The sequence below is a fragment of the Nannobrachium achirus genome (genome assembly GCF_963921795.1).
Source record: "Nannobrachium achirus genome assembly, chromosome: 2".
Classification (NCBI taxonomy): Eukaryota; Metazoa; Chordata; class Actinopteri; order Myctophiformes; family Myctophidae; genus Nannobrachium; species Nannobrachium achirus.
In genome coordinates, this window is record NC_137811.1 from 29659091 (window position 1) to 29683223 (window position 24133).

Here is a 24133-nt window from a genome sequence, read left to right on the forward strand (position 1 = left end):
CGCTATTTAGAAGGTCTCATAGGTTCACAAACAGACTGGAAGCAAAGATGATTGACATTTACTTGAGCTTTCTTCTCCGTTTTATAAATGGAAAACACCACAAGTGCAAACCGTGAATAAAAAAATTAAAGAATGAATGTATATTGAAAGTATATATAAATGTATATGACACATAATTCCTGTACAGATTTTTACTTTCAAAACTGATAAATGATTCTGACCCCTGCAACGTTTTCTTTGTAGGTTTGAATGCTGTCACACCTAATTTATGCTCCGTCGCATTATGGTGTCGTGCACCGAAAATAGCCAGTCTACAAATGCAGATCCACGTGTTTTGACTTTGTAGATCAAACTGTTTTCCTCAAACGACACCACCATACGATGAAGTATAAATCAGGCTTCTTATATGCAATGAGTAGTCTGTTTAATTTCCCTGTTTATTTTAAATATTAAATATATAAAGAAAATAGCTGGTGTTGTGTCTTTGTGCCTGTGATTCGCAGTGCAACAGTTGGAACAAATGGATTTTAAAGATCTGTAATTGATTTTGATCAAAAAAAATTAGCAATTTTTTTTTGTTGCTTATAATGGCACATTTACATGTGAGCTTGTAGATCAGCTATTTTTGTGACCTTATTGTAACAACAAACTATTAAATGGGGCTTCTAGCCAGTTTATATTACATTTTTAATTTTTATAATGAAACAAAATATAAAAAAGTTCTCCATTAATCAAAAAGTAATCAATAGAATAATCACCAAGATAATTATCGATAGCTGCAGCCCTGCCCGTGATCAGTTCCGCCGTAACACTGCACTGAAGGATGAAAATTCAATCTAGCCACCAGACATTACTCAACCCTCTGATAGCTTTTCATGTTTGTTTGTTTTTTTTTCTTTCCAGTGACTGACTGCGTAAATACCAAGACTTTTAATCAAATCTGGACCTTTGTTCAGTCAGAAGAATCTCTCAAAAGGTCAACAAAGATGTTAACCTTTTGGATAAGCGCATTAGCTGTCACTCAAATCTGAAATTCTTCAAGGTTAAAAATAGCCCTTCAGTCATGTATTCTTTCCTTGCAGTCAAAATATAAACGGTAGACATCCTCAGTGTTCATTTCACTAGCCTACAAATGGAACCAAATGTACCGCATTTGGTTCCATCAAGGTCTACACTCAGGAAGCATAGGTGGGTATGATAGTATGCTGACCGAATAAGATGATGAACTTGTCATGACTTACACTGACAGTGTCAGTGACACTCATAGTTCATTAGAACAGTGGTTCTCAACCTGTGGGTCAGGACCCCCAAGGGGGTCCCTGAATTATTTTGGGGGGTCCCCAGATGATTAGCTTAATGTGAAACATTGTTTTCTCACTCAATAGTAAACAAACCAACATATATCTCTACATTTCTAAAGTGACAATTTAAGGACTGTTGACCCTTTTAATACCTGTCAAATAAAATAAAACCAGTAAGACTCCCTAATCGGGAGATAAGCGACCGTAGGTCATGCTGTGTAGTGATTTTCGTGATTTTAGGGCAAAATCTGTAGAAGCAGTGTCCAAAAATGTGTTTTTAAAAATCGGCCTGAAGGTGGCGCTATATGGGACAGATTCATGTTGATGGGATGAGTGTAGACATACTGTGTAGCGATTTGCGTGATTTTAGGGCAAAAACTGTAGGAGCAGTGTCCAAAAATGTGTTTTTAAAATCGGCCTGAAGGTGGCGCTAGAAGAGGGCCATGTGAGAAATGAGGGGTGGGGTCTCCGCGTTGCCTTGGCGGACGAATAGGTACCGGCCCAGGCTCTCCCGGACGCTCCTAGCCCGAGTTACGGCATTTTATGTGAGCTGCAGTGGAGGGGGTCGGGGCGCTACCACTTTTGCATCCGTTCTGGAGCACCAGGAGTGGGTGGTCCCCAGGAATTCCCCGTGAGCAGCCCCGTTGGGGTGGTCATTTGGTCATTTTTGCACATTTGGTCATTTTTTACACCTGGGGGTCCCAGCTCCGGGGGTCCTTGGAGGTTGTAGTTTGGCAGGTAAGGAGTGTGTGTGCAAAATTTGGCATGGATGGGGGCAACGGTTGTGGAGATATGAGCAGGGCAAAAGTGTGACGTGTGACGGACGGAGAGACGGACAGACAGCCGGTGGAGGTTTTGGTAGTAAATGCGACCTACGGTCGCAACAAACATTGGCCATATTGTCAAATATTAGAGGCAGAAATTATGAAAATAGCCGATCTACATGCTCACAATATGCTCGCTTGTGAGCATGTAGATCTGCTATTTTCACAATAGAATCGTGTTAAACAAAATATAATGCCTCAAGTCTTACAACAAGTGTTCGTCAGGGTGAGTGTGTGTGTGTGTGTGTGGGGGGGGGGGGGGGGGGTCCCCAGTTAAAATATGATTTTTTGGGGGTCGCGGCCTGAAAAGGTTGAGGACCACTGCATTAGAACACCGGTTTTCATCATAGGGTCTAGGGACCACCCAGGGGTCCTTGAGAGGGGTCCAGGATGTCACCAGCAAAATGTTTGATATTAGGAGGAACCAACTGGATTCGAGTTTTTGTAGCCTGTGCATGAATGGAACCAAATGGACTCATTGGTTCCATTTGTACAAACCCTCAGAGCTAAATAGGCCTACAATGGGATGGGAACAGAGATACAAATCGTGGCCAGTGGCCTATAAATGCAGATAGAATTGGAGGTCAATGGAAAAAGCCTGAGAATCACTGTGCATATAGTATACAGTTCAGAGGTAATGTAACTAAGTATATTAGTTAAGTACTGTAGTTAAGTACAAATGTACAATTGTGAGGTATTGTGAGTAGGCCTATTTCCAATTTCCAATACCTTTACTTCTACTCCACTACAAATCCAAATATTGGACTTTTACTCCACTGCATTTATTCTATTTGAGCACTTTAGTTACTAGACAATTTGTAGATTATGTTTACTACAAAAAAGAAGAACAAAGAAAAGGGGGAAAAAACACTTCAGCCCTATATACATAGAGCATATGGTGATGGAGGTGGTTGCCCGCCGTTGGGTGCTGTTGCGCGTATCAATGCGCGCTCCCGACGGGCTCAAAACTATTGGGGCATGGGGCCACATGCATGCAGTGGTGGAAAAAAGGACTCGCATGTTATACTTAATAAGTAAAAGTATCAATAGGCCTACTGCAATATAAAAATATTGTTAGAAATTCTGTATTCAAAATGTAGACTAAAAAATTTAGGCTAATTAAAAAGTACCAAAAGTAAAAGTAGCCTAGGCCTACTCATTATGCAGAATGTCCAATTTTTTAAAAATATTTAGCAAATAGCAGATCTGCTCTTTTCAAATGGCCGAAATGTAGGCCTAGGGCTTAAGTGGTTAATGTAGTCTGTGTTTTGTAAATAATAATAAAAATCTACAAAGTAACTAAACTAAAATAAATGTAGTGGAGTAAAATAGCCAACAATAGGCTAGGCTATTTGGATCCGAGATGCAGTGGAGTAGAAGTAAAAGTGTTGGAAATTGAAAATACTCGAGTAAAGTAGGCTACAAACACCTCAAAATTGTACTTATATAAGTACAGTAGCCTATACTTGGGTAAATGTAGGCTACTTAGTTACTTTACCACTGCATGTGCATGCATGTGAGGCACGGGAACGCGCAGAGCCTCCTCTGCTCTGCTTGCATCTCCTCGCCGTGCTGTGTGTGCGCGTGTGTGTGTGTGGATCCCTCATCCCTGGACCCTGCGCTGTTCGTGGGAGCCCGGACAAGCCGGATAGGAGAGCAGACGAGCCGCGGAGAGGAGAAACATGGAGGTCAGGCTTTGCGAGAGGCTCCTCTGCTTGGCCGTGTTGTTCAGCGTCCTCTGTGTGGCTCCTGTTCTGGGGAAATACGTCAAAGGCATCGTCAATACGAAAGAGGCAAGTAAAAGGCTTGTTTCTTTATTATAGGGAGCGCGTTAGTTGCAACAACATCGCTGTAATAGAGACTGTTGTACGAACGGGGATATACAGGTTGGACTGCGTCTTCGCACGCAGGTGTCTGGTAGCCTACAGTAGACTGATGATCTAGATATTATTACCAAGCCCCCGCTAAGTTGCTTCAGGGATTTGGATCGTTGTTGTTTTTATGTGCAGCTGCATCCATCCGTCCATCCCAGCTCTATAAAGCTGCCTTGCGTTGAAGCATCTGTATGTCAAATGCAGCACAATTAGGCTATCGTTCTCCTTTCCGATGCATTTTTGGCATAGCGTGTATTGAACCCCATATGTGTGGCAGTGGCATTATATAGTTTGCATCTAGCCATAATCCTCATGACTCGACCTATTGCAATTATTTATTTTATATACGTTTGTATAATTGTTAAAATGCAAAGATAGGCTAATCGTGCTTATATTATTAACGGTAAGTAGACCCGTTACAGGTGTGCGTCAGTCAGACAGACGTCTTCTGAAGAAGCGCGCAGCTTTTGGTTTCGACTCGAGCACATCCCCGGGAATCCGGGATCCAGCCGAGATCAAGTTCCTTTGGCTTTGTCCTCTCGACATAGCCTTTGGTCGGATTTGGTCACTCCTGCCAACATTTGATCGGTTTACATTTACAAAATAAAATATTTGCAAGTGCTCCGGTTTGCACACCAGTAGCCTATTCACCGCGGTGGAGTTGGATTCAGGTTGGATATTCACCCAGATGGATATTCAACATTTTTAGGGACCGTCCACAAATTACAGATTGCATTTTAAAAAAAATGCAATATCTCCTAGAAAAAAATACCTGGACACACCAAAATACATCACAAGGTCCATTGGACATTCCTACACGATGCACAAATTTTATTTTGAAATTTTCCCTCAAAGTGTATTTTTGAAGATTTTTTGAAATCTAAGAAATTGAATAACCTTTTGGTCACATGACTTTTTCAACAAAATCATGGTTCAGATAATTTGTTAGGAAGTCCTACATGATGCACACCTTTTACTTTGAACAAATATGTCAAAACCTATTTTTAATGAATTTCTGAAATCTTAGAATTGTAATAACATTGGGGTTAAGTGACTTTGACACCCAAATCTTTGTTCACATTGTCTGGCAGGCATTTCTACATGATGCACACCTTTTACTTTGAACAAATATGTCAAAACCTATTTTTAATGAATTTTAGAAATCTTAGAATTGTAATAACATTAAGGTTAAGTGACTTTGACACCCAAATCTTTGTTCACATTGTCTGGCAGGCATTTCTACATGATGCACACCTTTTACTTTGAACAAATATGTCAAAACCTATTTTTAATGAATTTTAGAAATCTTAGAATTGTAATAACATTAAGGTTAAGTGACTTTGACACCCAAATCTTTGTTCACATTGTCTGGCAGGCATTTCTACATGATGCACACCTTTTACTTTGAACAAATATGTCAAAACCTATTTTTAATGAATTTCTGAAATCTTAGAATTGTAATAACATTGGGGTTAAGTGACTTTGACACCCAAATCTTTGTTCACATTGTCTGGCAGGCATTTCTACATGATGCACACCTTTTACTTTGAACAAATATGTCAAAACCTATTTTTAATGAATTTCTGAAATCTTAGAATTGTAATAACATTGGGGTTAAGTGACTTTGACACCCAAATCTTTGTTCACATTGTCTGGCAGGCATTTCTACATGATGCACACCTTTTACTTTGAACAAATATGTCAAAACCTATTTTTAATGAATTTTAGAAATCTTAGAATTGTAATAACATTAAGGTTAAGTGACTTTGACACCCAAATCTTTGTTCACATTGTCTGGCAGGCATTTCTACATGATGCACACCTTTTACTTTGAACAAATATGTCAAAACCTATTTTTAATGAATTTCTGAAATCTTAGAATTGTAATAACATTGGGGTTAAGTGACTTTGACACCCAAATCTTTGTTCACATTGTCTGGCAGGCATTTCTACATGATGCACACCTTTTACTTTGAACAAATATGTCAAAACCTATTTTTAATGAATTTCTTAAATCTTAGAATTGTAATAACATTGGGGTTAAGTGACTTTGACACCCAAATCTTTGTTCACATTGTCTGGCAGGCATTTCTACATGATGCACACCTTTTACTTTGAACAAATATGTCAAAACCTATTTTTAATGAATTTTAGAAATCTTAGAATTGTAATAACATTGGGGTTACATGACTTTGATAGCCAAATCTTTGTTCAGATTGTCTGGCAGGCATTTCTACATGATGCACACCTTTTACTTTGAACAAATATGTCAAAACCTATTTTTAATGAATTTCTGAAATCTTAGAATTGTAATAACATTGGGGTCACATGACTTTGATAGCCAAATCTTTGTTCAGATTGTCTGGCAGGCATTTCTACATGATGCACACCTTTTACTTTGAACAAATATGTCAAAATCTATTTTTAATGAATTTCTGAAATCTTAGAATTGTAATAACATTGGGGTTAAGTGACTTTGACACCCAAATCTTTGTTCACATTGTCTGGCAGGCATTTCTACATGATGCACACCTTTTACTTTGAACAAATATGTCAAAACCTATTTTTAATGAATTTCTGAAATCTTAGAATTGTAATAACATTGGGGTCACATGACTTTGATAGCCAAATCTTTGTTCAGATTGTCTGGCAGGCATTTCTACATGATGCACACCTTTTACTTTGAACAAATATGTCAAAACCTATTTTTAATGAATTTCTGAAATCTTAGAATTGTAATAACATTGGGGTTAAGTGACTTTGACACCCAAATCTTTGTTCACATTGTCTGGCAGGCATTTCTACATGATGCACACCTTTTACTTTGAACAAATATGTCAAAACCTATTTTTAATGAATTTTAGAAATCTTAGAATTGTAATAACATTGGGGTTACATGACTTTGATAGCCAAATCTTTGTTCAGATTGTCTGGCAGGCATTTCTACATGATGCACACCTTATTTGGCTATCAAAGTCATGTGACCCCAATGTTATTACAATTCTAAGATTTCTAAAATTCATTAAAAATAGGTTTTGACATATTTGTTCAAAGTAAAAGGTGTGCATCATGTAGAAATGCCTGCCAGACAATGTGAACAAAGATTTGGGTGTCAAAGTCACTTAACCCCAATGTTATTACAATTCTAAGATTTCAGAAATTCATTAAAAATAGGTTTTGACATATTTGTTCAAAGTAAAAGGTGTGCATCATGTAGAAATGCCTGCCAGACAATGTGAACAAAGATTTGGGTGTCAAAGTCACTTAACCCCGATGTTATTACAATTCTAAGATTTCAGAAATTCATTAAAAATAGGTTTTGACATATTTGTTCAAAGTAAAAGGTGTGCATCATGTAGAAATGCCTGCCAGACAATGTGAACAAAGATTTGGGTGTCAAAGTCACTTAACCCCAATGTTATTACAATTCTAAGATTTCAGAAATTCATTAAAAATAGGTTTTGACATATTTGTTCAAAGTAAAAGGTGTGCATCATGTAGAAATGCCTGCCAGACAATGTGAACAAAGATTTGGGTGTCAAAGTCACTTAACCTTAATGTTATTACAATTCTAAGATTTCTAAAATTCATTAAAAATAGGTTTTGACATATTTGTTCAAAGTAAAAGGTGTGCATCATGTAGAAATGCCTGCCAGACAATGTGAACAAAGATTTGGGTGTCAAAGTCACTTAACCCCAATGTTATTACAATTCTAAGATTTCAGAAATTCATTAAAAATAGGTTTTGACATATTTGTTCAAAGTAAAAGGTGTGCATCATGTAGAAATGCCTGCCAGACAATGTGAACAAAGATTTGGGTGTCAAAGTCACTTAACCCCAATGTTATTACAATTCTAAGATTTCAGAAATTCATTAAAAATAGGTTTTGACATATTTGTTCAAAGTAAAAGGTGTGCATCATGTAGAAATGCCTGCCAGACAATGTGAACAAAGATTTGGGTGTCAAAGTCACTTAACCTTAATGTTATTACAATTCTAAGATTTCTAAAATTCATTAAAAATAGGTTTTGACATATTTGTTCAAAGTAAAAGGTGTGCATCATGTAGAAATGCCTGCCAGACAATGTGAACAAAGATTTGGGTGTCAAAGTCACTTAACCCCAATGTTATTACAATTCTAAGATTTCAGAAATTCATTAAAAATAGGTTTTGACATATTTGTTCAAAGTAAAAGGTGTGCATCATGTAGAAATGCCTGCCAGACAATGTGAACAAAGATTTGGGTGTCAAAGTCACTTAACCTTAATGTTATTACAATTCTAAGATTTCTAAAATTCATTAAAAATAGGTTTTGACATATTTGTTCAAAGTAAAAGGTGTGCATCATGTAGAAATGCCTGCCAGACAATGTGAACAAAGATTTGGGTGTCAAAGTCACTTAACCCCAATGTTATTACAATTCTAAGATTTCAGAAATTCATTAAAAATAGGTTTTGACATATTTGTTCAAAGTAAAAGGTGTGCATCATGTAGAAATGCCTGCCAGACAATGTGAACAAAGATTTGGGTGTCAAAGTCACTTAACCCCAATGTTATTACAATTCTAAGATTTCAGAAATTCATTAAAAATAGGTTTTGACATATTTGTTCAAAGTAAAAGGTGTGCATCATGTAGAAATGCCTGCCAGACAATGTGAACAAAGATTTGGGTGTCAAAGTCACTTAACCCCAATGTTATTACAATTCTAAGATTTCAGAAATTCATTAAAAATAGGTTTTGACATATTTGTTCAAAGTAAAAGGTGTGCATCATGTAGAAATGCCTGCCAGACAATGTGAACAAAGATTTGGGTGTCAAAGTCACTTAACCCCAATGTTATTACAATTCTAAGATTTCAGAAATTCATTAAAAATAGGTTTTGACATATTTGTTCAAAGTAAAAGGTGTGCATCATGTAGGAATGCCTGCCAGACAATGTGAACAAAGATTTGGGTGTCAAAGTCACTTAACCCCAATGTTATTACAATTCTAAGATTTCTAAAATTCATTAAAAATAGGTTTTGACATATTTGTTCAAAGTAAAAGGTGTGCATCATGTAGAAATGCCTGCCAGACAATGTGAACAAAGATTTGGGTGTCAAAGTCACTTAACCCCAATGTTATTACAATTCTAAGATTTCAGAAATTCATTAAAAATAGGTTTTGACATATTTGTTCAAAGTAAAAGGTGTGCATCATGTAGGAATGCCTGCCAGACAATGTGAACAAAGATTTGGGTGTCAAAGTCACTTAACCCCAATGTTATTACAATTCTAAGATTTCTAAAATTCATTAAAAATAGGTTTTGACATATTTGTTCAAAGTAAAAGGTGTGCATCATGTAGAAATGCCTGCCAGACAATGTGAACAAAGATTTGGGTGTCAAAGTCACTTAACCCCAATGTTATTACAATTCTAAGATTTCAGAAATTCATTAAAAATAGGTTTTGACATATTTGTTCAAAGTAAAAGGTGTGCATCATGTAGAAATGCCTGCCAGACAATGTGAACAAAGATGTGGGTGTCAAAGTCACTTAACCCCAATGTTATTACAATTCTAAGATTTCTAAAATTCATTAAAAATAGGTTTTGACATATTTGTTCAAAGTAAAAGGTGTGCATCATGTAGAAATGCCTGCCAGACAATGTGAACAAAGATTTGGGTGTCAAAGTCACTTAACCCCAATGTTATTACAATTCTAAGATTTCAGAAATTCATTAAAAATAGGTTTTGACATATTTGTTCAAAGTAAAAGGTGTGCATCATGTAGAAATGCCTGCCAGACAATCTGAACAAAGATTTGGCTATCAAAGTCATGTAACCCCAATGTTATTACAATTCTAAGATTTCTAAAATTCATTAAAAATAAGTTTTGACATATCTTTTCAAAGTAAAAGGTGTGCATCATGTAGAAATGCCTGCCAGACAATGTGAACAAAGATTTGGGTGTCAAAGTCACTTAACCTTAATGTTATTACAATTCTAAGATTTCTAAAATTCATTAAAAATAGGTTTTGACATATTTGTTCAAAGTAAAAGGTGTGCATCATGTAGAAATGCCTGCCAGACAATGTGAACAAAGATTTGGGTGTCAAAGTCACTTAACCCCAATGTTATTACAATTCTAAGATTTAAGAAATTCATTAAAAATAGGTTTTGACATATTTGTTCAAAGTAAAAGGTGTGCATCATGTAGAAATGCCTGCCAGACAATGTGAACAAAGATTTGGGTGTCAAAGTCACTTAACCCCAATGTTATTACAATTCTAAGATTTCAGAAATTCATTAAAAATAGGTTTTGACATATTTGTTCAAAGTAAAAGGTGTGCATCATGTAGGACTTCCTAACAAATTATCTGAACCATGATTTTGTTGAAAAAGTCATGTGACCAAAAGGTTATTCAATTTCTTAGATTTCAAAAAATCTTCAAAAATACACTTTGAGGGAAAATTTCAAAATAAAATTTGTGCATCGTGTAGGAATGTCCAATGGACCTTGTGATGTATTTTGGTGTGTCCAGGTATTTTTTTCTAGGAGATATTGCATTTTTTTAAAAATGCAATCTGTAATTTGTGGACGGTCCCTAAAAATGTTGAATATCCATCTGGGTGAATATCCAACCTGAATCCAACTCCACCGCGGTAGCCTATTCACTGTATTCATGCATCCTTATCACTGCTGCCCCAGCGCGCATAGCCTATACAGAGTGTTAAAATAAACCTGGTGCCACCGCAGATAGGGACAGAGTAGACAGTCCGTAGTTTTATAGCCTAGCCTAGACGGTTTGATAGTTGCAACATGTGCGTGCGGTGCAATCCGTGCATGCATTCGCTCTGAAACCGAGTCGGAGGCAAGCAAGGTCTACCTGACAAAATACGTCCTACATTTCGCTGAGGATTACATATATTTAGGATGACCCTGCCTGGGAGACAATGGCAACAGGAGAACATATATGATATAACTCCTTTGACGTCACCTGCCTTGTTGGACTCCCATGAAATGTGGTTGTCAACAGGTGTGAGTGTGGTGGGGGTGAGGTGGGGGGCACTCAGATATGAAAGAGGGGGACCAACATTCCTCTCAACCTCTAATTTCAAGTACCTCTACATAATAGCCTACCTTTTATTATCATTTAATTTAACTATGAGTTACAGACCTGTATGGTCCATTTGGTTAACTATCAATCATTTAGCTGGGGACCCCCTAAAACCACTTCAAGGATGTCTGGGGGTCCCTGCTTTGAGAACAAACCAGTGGTCTTAAAGATCAGCCTAGAAATATAAAATAAAACCCTTGACACTTGTTGAGAAATGTTGAGATATCCAGTTGCTGCAGGAAGTGTCTACACAAATCACTTGAGCAGGTAAAGTGAATGAATAATGCTCTCCACTCCACCAACGACCTACGGTACGTAGGAGGAGAAGGTGTCCTTGAGCAAGGCACTTAAACCCTAATTGATCCAGTGGAGCTGCTGGCAGTTCCCCAGCATGCATGCTGATCACTGTATGCTCAGCAAAACCTTCCCCTGAATAGATAAACATTAAGACAACATATGACACCTACTGTACAAACGATCAATAGGCTAATGTGCCATGTTTTCTAATGGCCTGGACCAAAATTGTGATGTGGCACCAAAAACATTATCCATTGACATAACCCTGGCCATGAATGTCGTTACTCGTTAGGTGAAAATGGAAAGAAAGAAATGTAAGATACATTTAAGTAAAAAAGAAAGAAAAAAGCAGATCTACACAATCAAACACATCGCAGTGCAGCATGTCATGAACTTGAAGATGTTTTCAAAATAATTTAGAAACATTGTTACGGTTAACCACTTAAACCCCTTTATAGATGGTTGACCAGAGTCCCCCAGGGGTATAGGCCCTGTTTTTTCCACTCTAGACCAAATATTTTTGCAGAAAATATAACCAACCTACAATCAGGGCTATTTTTGCAGAATGTTTGCCCCAAAATAAATACGGTAGAAGTGGTTAAGTGGTTAATGGGTATACACCTAAAAAGCAAGCTATTTGTGGTCTGTAACGAGAACCATCAGCTCTACTATCAGTAGCTACTGTTGCACTGCCCTCGGCAAGGCACTGGATCCCCACCTGCTCCAATTCACCCCAGGCTAAACAGTTGTAGCTTTAAAAATAAGAGGGTGCTAATGCGTGTGTCATAACAAAAAAATGGGCCCCGGTGCCTTCTCTGCTTGGCACATCCTGGCATCAAGGGTTGAATTGGGGATAAGTCCCTGCGACATATAGTGTCATGTCCAGGGGGTGCAAGCTACGTCACGCTACAGAAGCAGGAGATATAGCTCCTGCCCTATGGGCCTTATGGCTCGGCAAGGCTTACTTAAAGTGTGTGTGTGTAAGTGTGTGTGTCTCTCTCCCTCTCCTTCTCTCTCTCTCTCTCTCTCTCTCTCTCTCTCTCTCTCTCTCTCTCTCTCTCTATCTCTCTCTCTCTCTCTCTCTCTCTCTCTCTCTCTCTCTCTCTCTTGCCTGCCTCCCTCTCCCCCAGGTTTTGTGTTAAATAGATACATTTGTTTCCGTGAACCCAGTCTTAAAACAGATTAGGCTTAAAGTAAATTGCATTTAATTGAATTGAATGAGTAAATTGAACTAATACACATTTATCCATTCTCTGAACTACACTGTTACAGCTATGAATAGAGGACTCAAAGTCAACAAATGAAGTGAACAGTTAGATGAATTGTCACGTTATGTGTTTTATTGCCCGCTGCAGGGGGACACAGACAAAAAAAGAGCGTTCTTTGTGTTAGTGAACCATCAGAAAGAACGATGGGGCACCCTGAGCAAAACTGCACTGCACACTGAATGGTGCAGGTCAACACCAGCCATGACATATTGATATTTTGTGTGTGTGTGTGTGTGTGTGTGTGTGTGTGTGTGTGTGTGTGTGTGTGTGTGTGTGTGTGTGTGTGTGTGTGTGTGTGTGTGTGTGTGTGTGTGTGTGTGTGTGTGTGTGTGTGTGTGTGTGTGTGCGTGCGTGCGTGCGTGCGCGCGCGCGTGCGTGCCCTGCTCATGTGTCTGTTAACCAGTGGGCCAGTTAAATACATTGTCAGTCTTGACTCTTCCCTCTATTCCTCTGCCCCAAGGTCACCCACTTACTCTCTCTCTCTCTCTCTCTCTCTCTCTCCCTCTCTCCCTCTCTCTCTCTCTCTCTCTGTCTCTGTCTCTCTTTCTCTCTCTCTCTCTTGCTGTCTCTGTTTCTGTCTCTCTCTCTCTCACACACACACACACACACTCCATCTCCATTTATCTCCATCTTTTCACTCTGTTCTCCACATTTCCTTACTCTCGAAGACACACACGCACACACACACACAGCAAGCCTCAGTGCTCGTTCTGAAATACTGAACTCACTGTAAAACACGATATCAGCAGCTGCAGTGGAATGGGGGGTCATGAGAGGGAGGGGTTATTAGAGGGGGGGGGGGGGCAGAGTTTGGCTGGAGTTCGACATTTGCAAGTCTAATGCAGTGGGGATGGGGTGGGGGGGGTGCTCATTGGAACATGCAGAATGGGTGGTGGAACACCATAGTCACACGGGCAGGGCTCCATACAGGCCGCTGGCACAGCAGACCTGTTAGCTGTTTTACTGGGGCTGCTTGAGTTATGCTTAGAGGGTGATATTGATAAAAACGAAATGCCATGTAGACCAGCGATTCCCAACCTGTGGGCTGTGAGGGTATTGCAGGTGGGCCCCCGAATAACTGGCAATAGGCCTACACTAAGATTTTATTGAGAGAAGAGTAACATGAATATAAACTAGAAGCAGTGCTGTTGGCATCCAGGGAGTTTGTGTGCACGGTTTGGCAGCGACCGGGTCAACGTTGACAGAGATTAGCTGGTGACGTGACGGACGGACGGACGGACGGACGGACGGACGGACGGACGGACGGACGGACGGACGGGGTGCAAAACATATTCTCGGACATGCCTTTCGGCCTGGTGGAGACAAATAAAAGTATTGCTTTTCTCTCCAAATATTACTATGATTTTGAAATCATTTGAAACATTTTGTCAGGTTAAACAATATTGTTTTGTTTACTTATGTAAGATGACAGCAGCCACTGGTCCATGTTGCTTCCATTTTCATGGTTGTACTTCCTTCCCCAAAAGAGATGCTTGGATTTGGAGGCATGGCACTGCATTACAATGATACAAACTGCATTGTGCTGCCTTATGGATGTGACTGAGGGAATCCAGTACTGGTGTTATGATGTTGAGTGTTGTTGATTAGTGGCTAAATGTTGTCTATAGCATCTTTAATTTACACTCCATCAAAATGACAAAGTCTAAATCAGGCTCATGACTTCAGTCAGAATGTCTCACGGTGTCAGCTACTGGGGTACGACTGTCAGTTTTGTTGAAGAGGACAATAAATGTGCGTTACTGAAAGTAAATATGCACCAAATCACATTTGAGCCCACTCGAGGAAGACACTTGAACCACACTAAGGTAATGGCTGGCCTTCTGAATCGCCCGATGCTCCAGGGAAACACAGGGAAAATGAATAAGTCATGCTTTGTCTCCGCTTCTTAATATTCAGCTGTGATGCCCCTGGTTGAACCTCATACAATGCAGTGTTACCGAACAACAACCATTGTGGTGCTCTTGGGCAAGGCACTTCAACCAGGGGTGTCGCACCAAATTCTTTTGGTGTGATTCACATCAATTATTTTACGCTTTAGCTATTGAAAAATAGCAGATATACAAGCTCACAGCGCGGCATCGAGTGTCACGCTGTGAGCTTGAAGTATATCTGCTATTTTTGAAAAATCGTGAAAACTTTTCGTGCAAGTCTTTGAATATTTCAAGGTTTTTTGAAAAGATAGATAGATAGATAGATACCTTTATTATTCCAAGGGGGGAAATTCTGTCAGTGGTGCTCAAACCTTTTCATGTGAAGGACCCCCAAAATGATATGTATTTGGCCACGGACCCCCATCAAATTTGAGTTACAAATCTTCGCTTAAAAAAATAGATATATTTATAAACACATTTTCATGACTTGAAAAATAGCAGATCTACAAGCTCACAGCAAGTGCCACGCTGTGAGCTATATTTCAATAGCTAAAGTATAAAATAATAAAGGTCCCTCCACCTTGGGCTCTAGTAACTCAGTCCCACTCCCCCCCCCCTTGTGACGCCCGTGCTCCAAACAGCTCAAATGTAGTAGTGGTTGTATGGGGCACTTTAATTGATTGATTGAAGACTTTATTAGAAGTTTGCATAGGAAAAGGTACAGTTTCATGACGGTACAGTTCACTGGTACAAGGTCTACTAAAAGGAGATCCATGAAAAGACTAAGCTTATTTCCACTGGAAACCATTGAAGTATCTCATATAACATTGAATGACAGACAAATAGAACACAGTACTATGCAGTAGATATGTAAAGAAAAACAAAAAAGAAAACAGTAAGTCTAAACAAGCAGTATATACAAAGAAGGGGCAGGGGAGGGTAGGGTTGGGCTAGGTTCATCTTTTTTTTACCAGTTGCGAACGGCTGCTGCCTGTAAGTGGTTTTTCAGGGCAATTTTAAAGGATGCTAGTGATCCACACTCCTTTATGTCCTTCGGTAAGGCTTTCCACATTTTGGTGGTATAGCAGAAAAACGAGTTTGACCCTTTGTTGGTTTTTACTCTGGGTTGGAAGTGATCTGTGGCGCTGCCTCTGGTGTTATAATTATGGACATCCTTAATGTTTATAAAGTATTTTGACAGGTACTTGGGTATCATAGTGGTGTAGTGTATCTTGTACACCAGGCCCATTGCAAGTTGCTGTACTCTGTCATCTACTCTGAGCCACCCCACTCTTAATTGGTGAGTAGCGGTGAGGTGAGTCTGATAGGGAAGGTTAAGCAGGACCCTAATTAGTTTATTTTTTGGCTGTTTGGAGTTTTGTTTTCAGGGCTTGTGGGGCGTCACGATACCATACGTGGACTCCGTAGTCAAAGAGGGGCTGGATTATTGCACCAGCTATGGTCTTCAGTGTGTTGAAATTGACCATTGGGGCGATCCTCTGTAGGAAACGAGTTTGTTGATTGATTTTATTTATTACTTTAGAAGTCATCTTTTCACTGGAAAGATTAGCTTCAAGGATACATCCTAAGTAAGAGATTTCGTTTTTTCGTGTTATGACCTTGTCACCCACTTTGATTGTGAAGTTATCGACTTTTTTGAGGTTATGATTTGATCCAAAGAGGATGGACTCAGTTTTTCCCAGGTGAATTGATAATTTGTTGTCATTAAGCCATGTGCAGATCTTACTTAGTTCAGAGTTAAGTGTCTTTTCAACCTGCAAGTGGTCCTTGCCCGAGACTAGGAGAGCCGAGTCATCCGCGAACAGGAACAGGTTGCAGTCACAAACAGATGCCATGTCGTTCACGTCTATTAGGAACAACAGAGGTCCCAGTATGCTACCTTGAGGAACACCACAGCTTACTAGGAGGGGGGGGGGGACAGGGTACTGTTAATCTCCACCACCTGTTCCCTCCCCACCAGGTAAGACTGCATCCAACTCACTGCTGCGCTGTCAAGACCGATGGCTTTTAGTTTCTCAATCAGAATAGAATGATTTACGGTGTCAAATGCCTTCTGGAGGTCCATCATGACCATGCCGCTATATTTGCCGTCATCCGCTTCGCGTTTGATTTGGTCAGTCAAATAGAGAAGGCATGTGTCAGTGGAATGAGATTTTCTGAATCCAGATTGGAACTCGTAAATCAGATTATTCTCATCGGAAAGGGCCCTTGAACGGTGACCTCATCACCCCTTTCATTCTCTTGGCTTTTGAAGAGTGTTTTATCTCTTGTATGATTGTCGCTGTGCACTCAAATGAAGATTCGCACGTAAGCACTGAGCGGATGAACCAGACCATGAAAGCGTCTCTTCCCTATTACCTTTTTTCTTGGACATTGCAATTACACGCTGTGTCTACTGTCTAGTGTGTGTGTGTGTGTGTGTGTTTCACTCACAGCCGTGTTTGTGAGTTTCATGTTGCTTGTTAGTGAGTGCCTCCAAGGTCTACGCATTCGAATATGAAAGTGATAGAGGGAGGGCGACAGAAAGACAGAACTTAACTGTGTGTGTGTGTGTGTGTGTGTGTGTGTGTGTGTGTGTGTGTGTGTGTGTGTGTGTGTGTGTGTGTGTGTGCTGGGGCATGCATGTGTTTATGCGTTGCGGCGCTGCGTAACCCTGACTAATGAATCATTGAGAAGCACAGCGGTCCAGGGGTGACTCGACTAGCTGATTGGTAATTAATTGTTAATGAGCCTTAGCAAGCAAACAGGGATCTGGAGAGACGGGGGAAAAGACGGAACGACAGTGAGATGAAAGGACAGAGAGAGAGAGAGAGAGAGAGAGAGAGAGAGAGTGGGTGAAGGAGAGAGAAATGGGGAGAGCTGTATTGCTGTAGTGACCGGATACTGCGTCGAGGCGTAGCGCTTGATTAATGGGGTGTCCACGCACACGCGCATGCACGTACAACCACTCACACACACACACACACACACACACACACACACACACCCACCCCACACGCACACCCACCGCACGCACAGAGAAATAGGTGAATGACTCTGCATCACAATGCAGTAGCCGTGGGGTATATAAGAAGACTATTTAAGGGAATTAAGGTGGACACCTCGTCCACTGTTCCTGTCCCCTGGGTCAAGAATAATGGACAATTGTAAAAGAAAACTGCACAAAAGTGCACACACACACACACACACACACACACACACACACACACACACACACACACACACACACACACTACACTACTGGGCTACATTGACTGACATATAACTTGTTGCTGCTTGTGTTTATTGTCCCTGGTGGAATACAGTAGCTTGACCCTACTGTCGGAACAGCTAACTGGTATCATGTGTGATACATTACTGTACTGAAGGTGTGTTACCTTGTTAGTCTGGTATAGATGTGGGATAGGCGTGCTATGCTGGCCTGTTTAGTCCCAGTATTTCAATTCAATTCAATGTATTTCAGTTTCTTGTCATAATATGTATGGCAGCAGCAGAAATGTAAATAATTGCAACATGTGGATAGGTTTTCCGTTTGTTCCTTGTTAGTCCCAGTATCATGTGATGATGTCTGTTATCCAAGCCTGGTGAATCCCAGTACTGGTATCATAAATGGTAAATGGTGCATTTATATAGTGCCTTTATCAAAGGCTTTACAGAGATTGTGCATTACATTCACACATTAACATTAATACATACATTCATACACCGATGGCGGAGGAAACCATGCAAGGCACCAACCAGCTCCCGCGAGCAACTAGGGGTTCAGACTCAGAGTCTTGCTCAAGGACTCTTTGACACTAACTCAATCCCAGGCTCCCCTAGAGTTAGTGTCGAAGTGTCTTTGAGCAAGACACCGAACCCCATGCTCTCGATGAGCAGGTTGGTACCTTGCATAGTTTCCTCCACCATCGCTGTATGAATGTGTGTGTGAATGGGGGAATGTAATGCACAATCTATGTAAAGCGCCTTGGATAAAGGCACTATATATGCACCATTTATGTGGGATATTGTGCTATCCTAGCCTTGCTAGTCTCAGTACTAGTATCATGTGGGAGGTGTGCTATATACTGTAGCCCTTTTAGTCCCATTTGCCCCGGCTAAGCTTTGGCTAATGAGACCATGCAGTGACCTCCAAGCAGGATATTAGATGTACAGTACTACAGTTTGTGACATGTTAAAGAGGAAATATACCCACTTGGCAAAGGCAGAGAAGTGTGCCACAGCACAGTGCATGTTCTAATTCAAAATACATACACAAAAATATGCGTGTGTGTGTGCGTGTGTGTGCGTGCGTGCGTGCGTGCGTGCGTGCGTGCGTGCGTGCGTGTGTGTGTTGCATACGTACACACATCTTTTTGGATGAGGGCATCTCAATTTCAGCAGTTTATCCTGCCATGTCATGCATGCTAACGTTTCAGCCTCATCAGAGCAAGTGAGTTTAACATAGCGTCACTGTCTGGCAGAAACCTTGTATCTCCAAGTTTCATGTTTTTTCATAAAGTAAAGCCCTGCTTCATCATACAAGACTGTCGCACAAAACTAGTGAAAATAGCAGATACACAACGTCTTGTGGTGCGAGGCGGTGTGTGCTTGTAGATTAGATACAAAATGAACAGTCAAATGAACAGTGAACCCGACAATGACGATATGCAAAGTAGACCTGTCACAATTGAAACAACATCTTCATATATAATCATATTCTATGTGACTTTTAATACATTTTGAACTTCAGTCAGTCATTTCTTTGTATAGCCTATTTAAGTTATTTAATTATCATTACTGTGTGTACCCTGTATGTATTGTTTACAAAGCCTAAAAGGCAAACAGAAACATAATTCTTATTTATATGCTCCTGTGTGCAATGCCAAAAACACAATGAAATCTTTAATCAATGATGAATGAACTAATCGTCAGCTAAAATATAGGCCTGTCAACAATCATTATATGTAATCGCCTAATCCAAATTATTTTAGATGCAAATCATTTTGCATAATCTTCATAATCCTTACTATGTTGAGAAATTCTCATATATTTTCATCCATTTTCAAAAATAGTGGAAATAACAGATCTACAAGCTGAAATCGTGTCAAGGTATTACAAGTTTTGAGCTTGTAGATCGGCTATTTCCACTATTCATGCTTTTTAACCGGTATAAACAAGTAATATAACAGATATAAACATGTATAAAGTTATAAAGTAATTTTTTCTCATATATGCTCCTTTTGTTTACAAAGCCTAAAAGCCACACAGAAATGTAAATGTTTTATTCATAATATTCCAATGTATAACGACAGCAGCACAATTCAGTCGTTAATCGCAATTATTTGCGTGACAATCAATCGTCAAGTAGAGTTTCGTAATCGCGACAGCCCTACTAAAATGTCATGATCGTGACAGGCTTCGCTATGCATGAGTCGTCCTGGGTGTTTTTGTGTGCGCAAGTGGAAGGAATCAGCTCATAGAGCCCAATTAGTGGCTCTGAAAGGCATTTGTTCAGCCAGCACTGTGTGTGAAGACTAGCTGCGTTATTGTGAAGGTAATTTGAAGGAAGGATGCAGGGAGGCAGCAGCGTCAGAATCAAAGTGTTTGTGTGTGTTGTGTGAATAAATGGCCGGGCCTTTTTGATGTTTCTATGGCAGCTGCAAAGTAAGGCATGCGGTGGTTGCTATGACAATGATAGGGGGAATTGCTGTTGGTGATGCGTGCGTGCGTGCGTGTGTGTGTGCGTGCGTGCATGCGTAGGTCTATACCGGTATGTATGTGTGAGAGCGTGCATGTCTGTTTTTATCCATCTCTGGGGGGGGGGGGGGGGGGGGGGGGTGTGTGTGTGTGTGTGTGTTTGTTGTTTCTGACCAACTAGGCATGTCGTGGAGTGTACGTAGCTTACATGCACTTGTGTGTGTGTGTTTGCAAGACAGTTGGTGGCTCTGTATGTGTGTGTGTGTGTGTGTGTGTGTGTGTGTGTGTGTGTGTGTGTGTGTGTGTGTGTGTGTGTGTGTGTGTGTGTGTGTGTGTGTGTGTGTATCCGCATGCCCTCCTGCGGGAGAACCTGTGCACGTGCATGAGTGTGTGTGCACTTACTTTGAACAAGGGTTTCTTTCACAGTCCCTCCCAGTCCCTGATCAGTCAAGTGATATATAAGCCCCCACCTTCCTCCCCTATCCCTCCTTCAATCGTTGTCCCTCTCTCCCCCTCTCTCTCTCTCTCTCTCTCTCTCCCTCCCTCTCTCTCTCTCTCTCTCCCTCCCTCCCTCCCTCCATCTCTCTCCCTCGCCTTCTCTCTGTGGACGCTTCGGCCTTGGGTCAGTGCCTCTCGCGGTGCACTTTCCAGCGCCGGTCTCGTTGCCATGCCGATGGCCTTAAGAGTCACCCGCCGTGGCCACTGAGCCGGGAGGAGGGCCCGAGGATGGGAGGCGGGGGGGCGGGGAGCGCCGGGGACCCATGGTTCTTTTATGGAATTCGGTAGAGTTTGAGTTGAATTATAGCACAGGGGCGGTGGAGCCAAAGCCAAGCTTGGCGGAGGCTGAAATATGGCTGCAGTTTTGTGCTCACAGTGATGTACGGCACTGTCAGCCGTGGCAGCGGTGCCGGCGTAATGCTCCGGTGCTCCGGTCACACTTTGTTCCCCAGCAAAGAAATTACTGCGCTTGTTTATGTAGAGAGAACGCCGGGGGAAATGGTAATTACTGTATAATGTTGCCCGGAGGGATTTTATGGGTTTTTCTTTTTCTTTTTTTCTTTTTTTTTTCTCGTTTTGGTGAAAGATCAAAAGTCAAAAACAGCCAAGCCAGAAGGCAGCTTTAATGAACACGAACGTCGGTTCTGTTTCTGTTAGAGAGCCTTTGAAGAAACAGTGCAAACAATTCTCTTGTGTGTGGTCTGACTGGAAGTGGAAACAATACTGCTGGGGCCAGTTGCACCACCAGAACGTAAGTTCTGCCCTAAGTTAGGGAGTAAAGTCCTTACTAGAGGCTTAGTAACTACTAGTTAGTTTGTAACTAAGTGAGTTACTAACAGGTGTTGCACCACGACTGCTTAAGGCATAACGTAACTAGTAATGCGTATAGACTGTTCCTAAAGTAATATATAGTCGCATAAAATGACGTCATAGCTCCCGAATCGAATGAAAACGAACTGTTTCTAGTAAGGAAATAAAGCTTGTATCGTCTTTTGTCAACAGAGAGCTCCGTCTCTCCACTGGCATGTACACAAGTCACTGATATGCGTGCACAGGTCGAGCGCATCCCTGCGCACTGCCCTGCAAACGGATTGTATCACAAATTATATTGGCCTCATACATTTCCCCCCGTTGTGAAGTAACGCAGGGCAACGCATATTTGGAGACACAGTGGAAGAGAGCGCACCGCTCAATTCGCTGTTGTGCTGTATGCAGTGGTTGAAAAGTAATTAATTAATTAAAAAAGTATCAATCCTGCAATATAGAAATACTCTATTAATAGCAGACACATCGTGAGCTTGTAGATCGGCTATTTTCAAATGTCCGAAATGTATAGGGCTTAATGTATGTTTTAAACAGATGGGTCGTTTCATTGTTGAATTAATTAAATAGCCGATATAATATTGTCTGCCACGTTAGTAGTTAAGTTGCTCTGCTCCCATAGAGATAGGTTACTTAGTAAAGACTTAGTGCTACCCAAGGGGTGGTGTAAATATTTAGTTGTTACTTAGAGATACGTAAGAACAAATTTGTGGGGTGCAACACCTGACATTTTAGTAATGCGTAAGTCTTGACTTAGAAGCCATTTACGTTACAACTAGGCTACGTTATAACTTAGTAACAGCTGGTGCAACCCCGCCCTGGAGAGCAGAGGTGGAAAAGGTACTCACATTTTGTACTTAAGTAAAGGTATCAATACTGCACTGTTAGTAGATGTACTCCGTTACAAGTAAAAGCCCGGAATTCAAAATGCACTTGAGTAAAAGTACAAAAGTATTGTCATCAAAATGTACTTAAAGTACCAAAAGTAAAAGTACAAACTGTTTGAAAATAGCAGCTTGTAGATCGGCTATTTTCAAATAGCCTAGGTATAAAATGAGCTAAAGTTTTCAAATAAATGTAGTGGACTAAAGGTACACTATTTGCCTCTGAGATAGTGGAGTAGAAGTATACCTATTGGAAATTGGAAATACTGAAGTAAAGTACAAATATCTCAAAACTGTACTTAAGTACAGTACTTAAGTAAATCTACTTTAGTTACTTTACACCACTGCTGGAGAGAGGACACGTATGGCTGTTGGAACCTGCTCTAAGAGCTTTTTAATTTCAAGGACCGACAGTTTGATAATATCAGGACACCTTCCCCCAGTTGATAGGATTCTTGTTTCTGGTACCCCAGTCTGCACTGTAAAGCCCTCAGTGTTCATTTAACTCCTGATAGTGTACGAGGACCATTGTCCGATTTACGGATGAGTAAGGGTCCAGTTGGTTACTAATACCATCATTCATTTAGCTAGGGACCCCCTGGAACCCTTTCAAAGACCCCTCTCTAGGTTACTGGACTATGAGCTGAGTGTGCATCCCTCCGCTCCCTCCATTGGCTCCCATTTACTGCCCTCACAGAGTGCACTGATGTTGGCCTAGAAAGCAACCAAAGGTATGACACCCCCCATATCTAAAGCCTGATCCTACCAACCCTTCCCTCTCAGCTCTCACTCAGATCAGCTAACACAGGGAAGCTGGACCATACAAAGCATTACATTTGAAAACAGCAAAAACTTAATGTAATGAAGGAACAATTGTGTACTTGAATCTGCAATATCTACAAGCGTCATGGGCTTGTAGATCGGTTATTTTTGGCTAATGTTCCCCCCAGAATAGGGATGCGAGGGTTCAAGGGGTTAATGTAAAAATCTAAATAAAATAAAGTTCCTTGGCTGTCCCCCTGCAGTATTTCTGAGGACCCCTGTTGAAGACCCCTAGATTATACCCACAACATCTCAGCCGTGACTACAGAGATGTTGAAACAAGGGGAACATTTGCAAAGGACTAGCCAAGGACAGGCTGCTTTGAGTTGTGTACATGGGCGACGCTTGTACATGAATAAGCTTCAGCACTCTGGCAAGACATGGCAGCTCTCTGAATTCTCTGAAAACATCCGAGCACATTTTCAAGTAGGCTCTATCTCGATAAATGGACCACAGATTCAAAGTTTTAACAACTAATTTCTAGCCTAAAATATATATATATAATATGAAAACTACTTTCTGTGACACAAGGTACCACTCCTGCTCCTCCCCTGTCTTAGTCCACTTCCTCCCGGATGCTTCTGTGTTTATTCCTACTAACAAATTCAATTACACCAGGGAAGTGGTGCTGACAGATTCTTGATAAATTTACTTTTTATATAAATTGTGGCAAAATGGATTAATTTCACGGTATATTGTACTATCGGTTGAGTAGAATAAGCAACAAGATGAGCTCCAAATAGTCAGACAGACAGACAGACAGACAGACAGACAGACAGACAGACGGAGATGAAGATGAAGATGAAAACATAATCTCTTGCTCTGCATTCTGGCTGGTGTAACAAAAGTGT

General features: G+C 40.6%; 1 protein-coding gene across 1 annotated transcript in view; it reads left to right on the forward strand.

The window, feature by feature from the left end:
- Positions 1–3807: 3807 nt before the first annotated feature.
- Positions 3808–24133, forward strand: part of tmem145 (transmembrane protein 145) — a gene marked incomplete at its 5' end in the record, with an annotated part of 68301 nt that continues 47975 nt past the window's right edge. The window contains one exon of the mRNA XM_080720225.1: positions 3808–3918. Coding sequence (XP_080576351.1) covers positions 3808–3918 — 111 coding nt within the window. The remainder of the gene's footprint in view (positions 3919–24133) is intronic.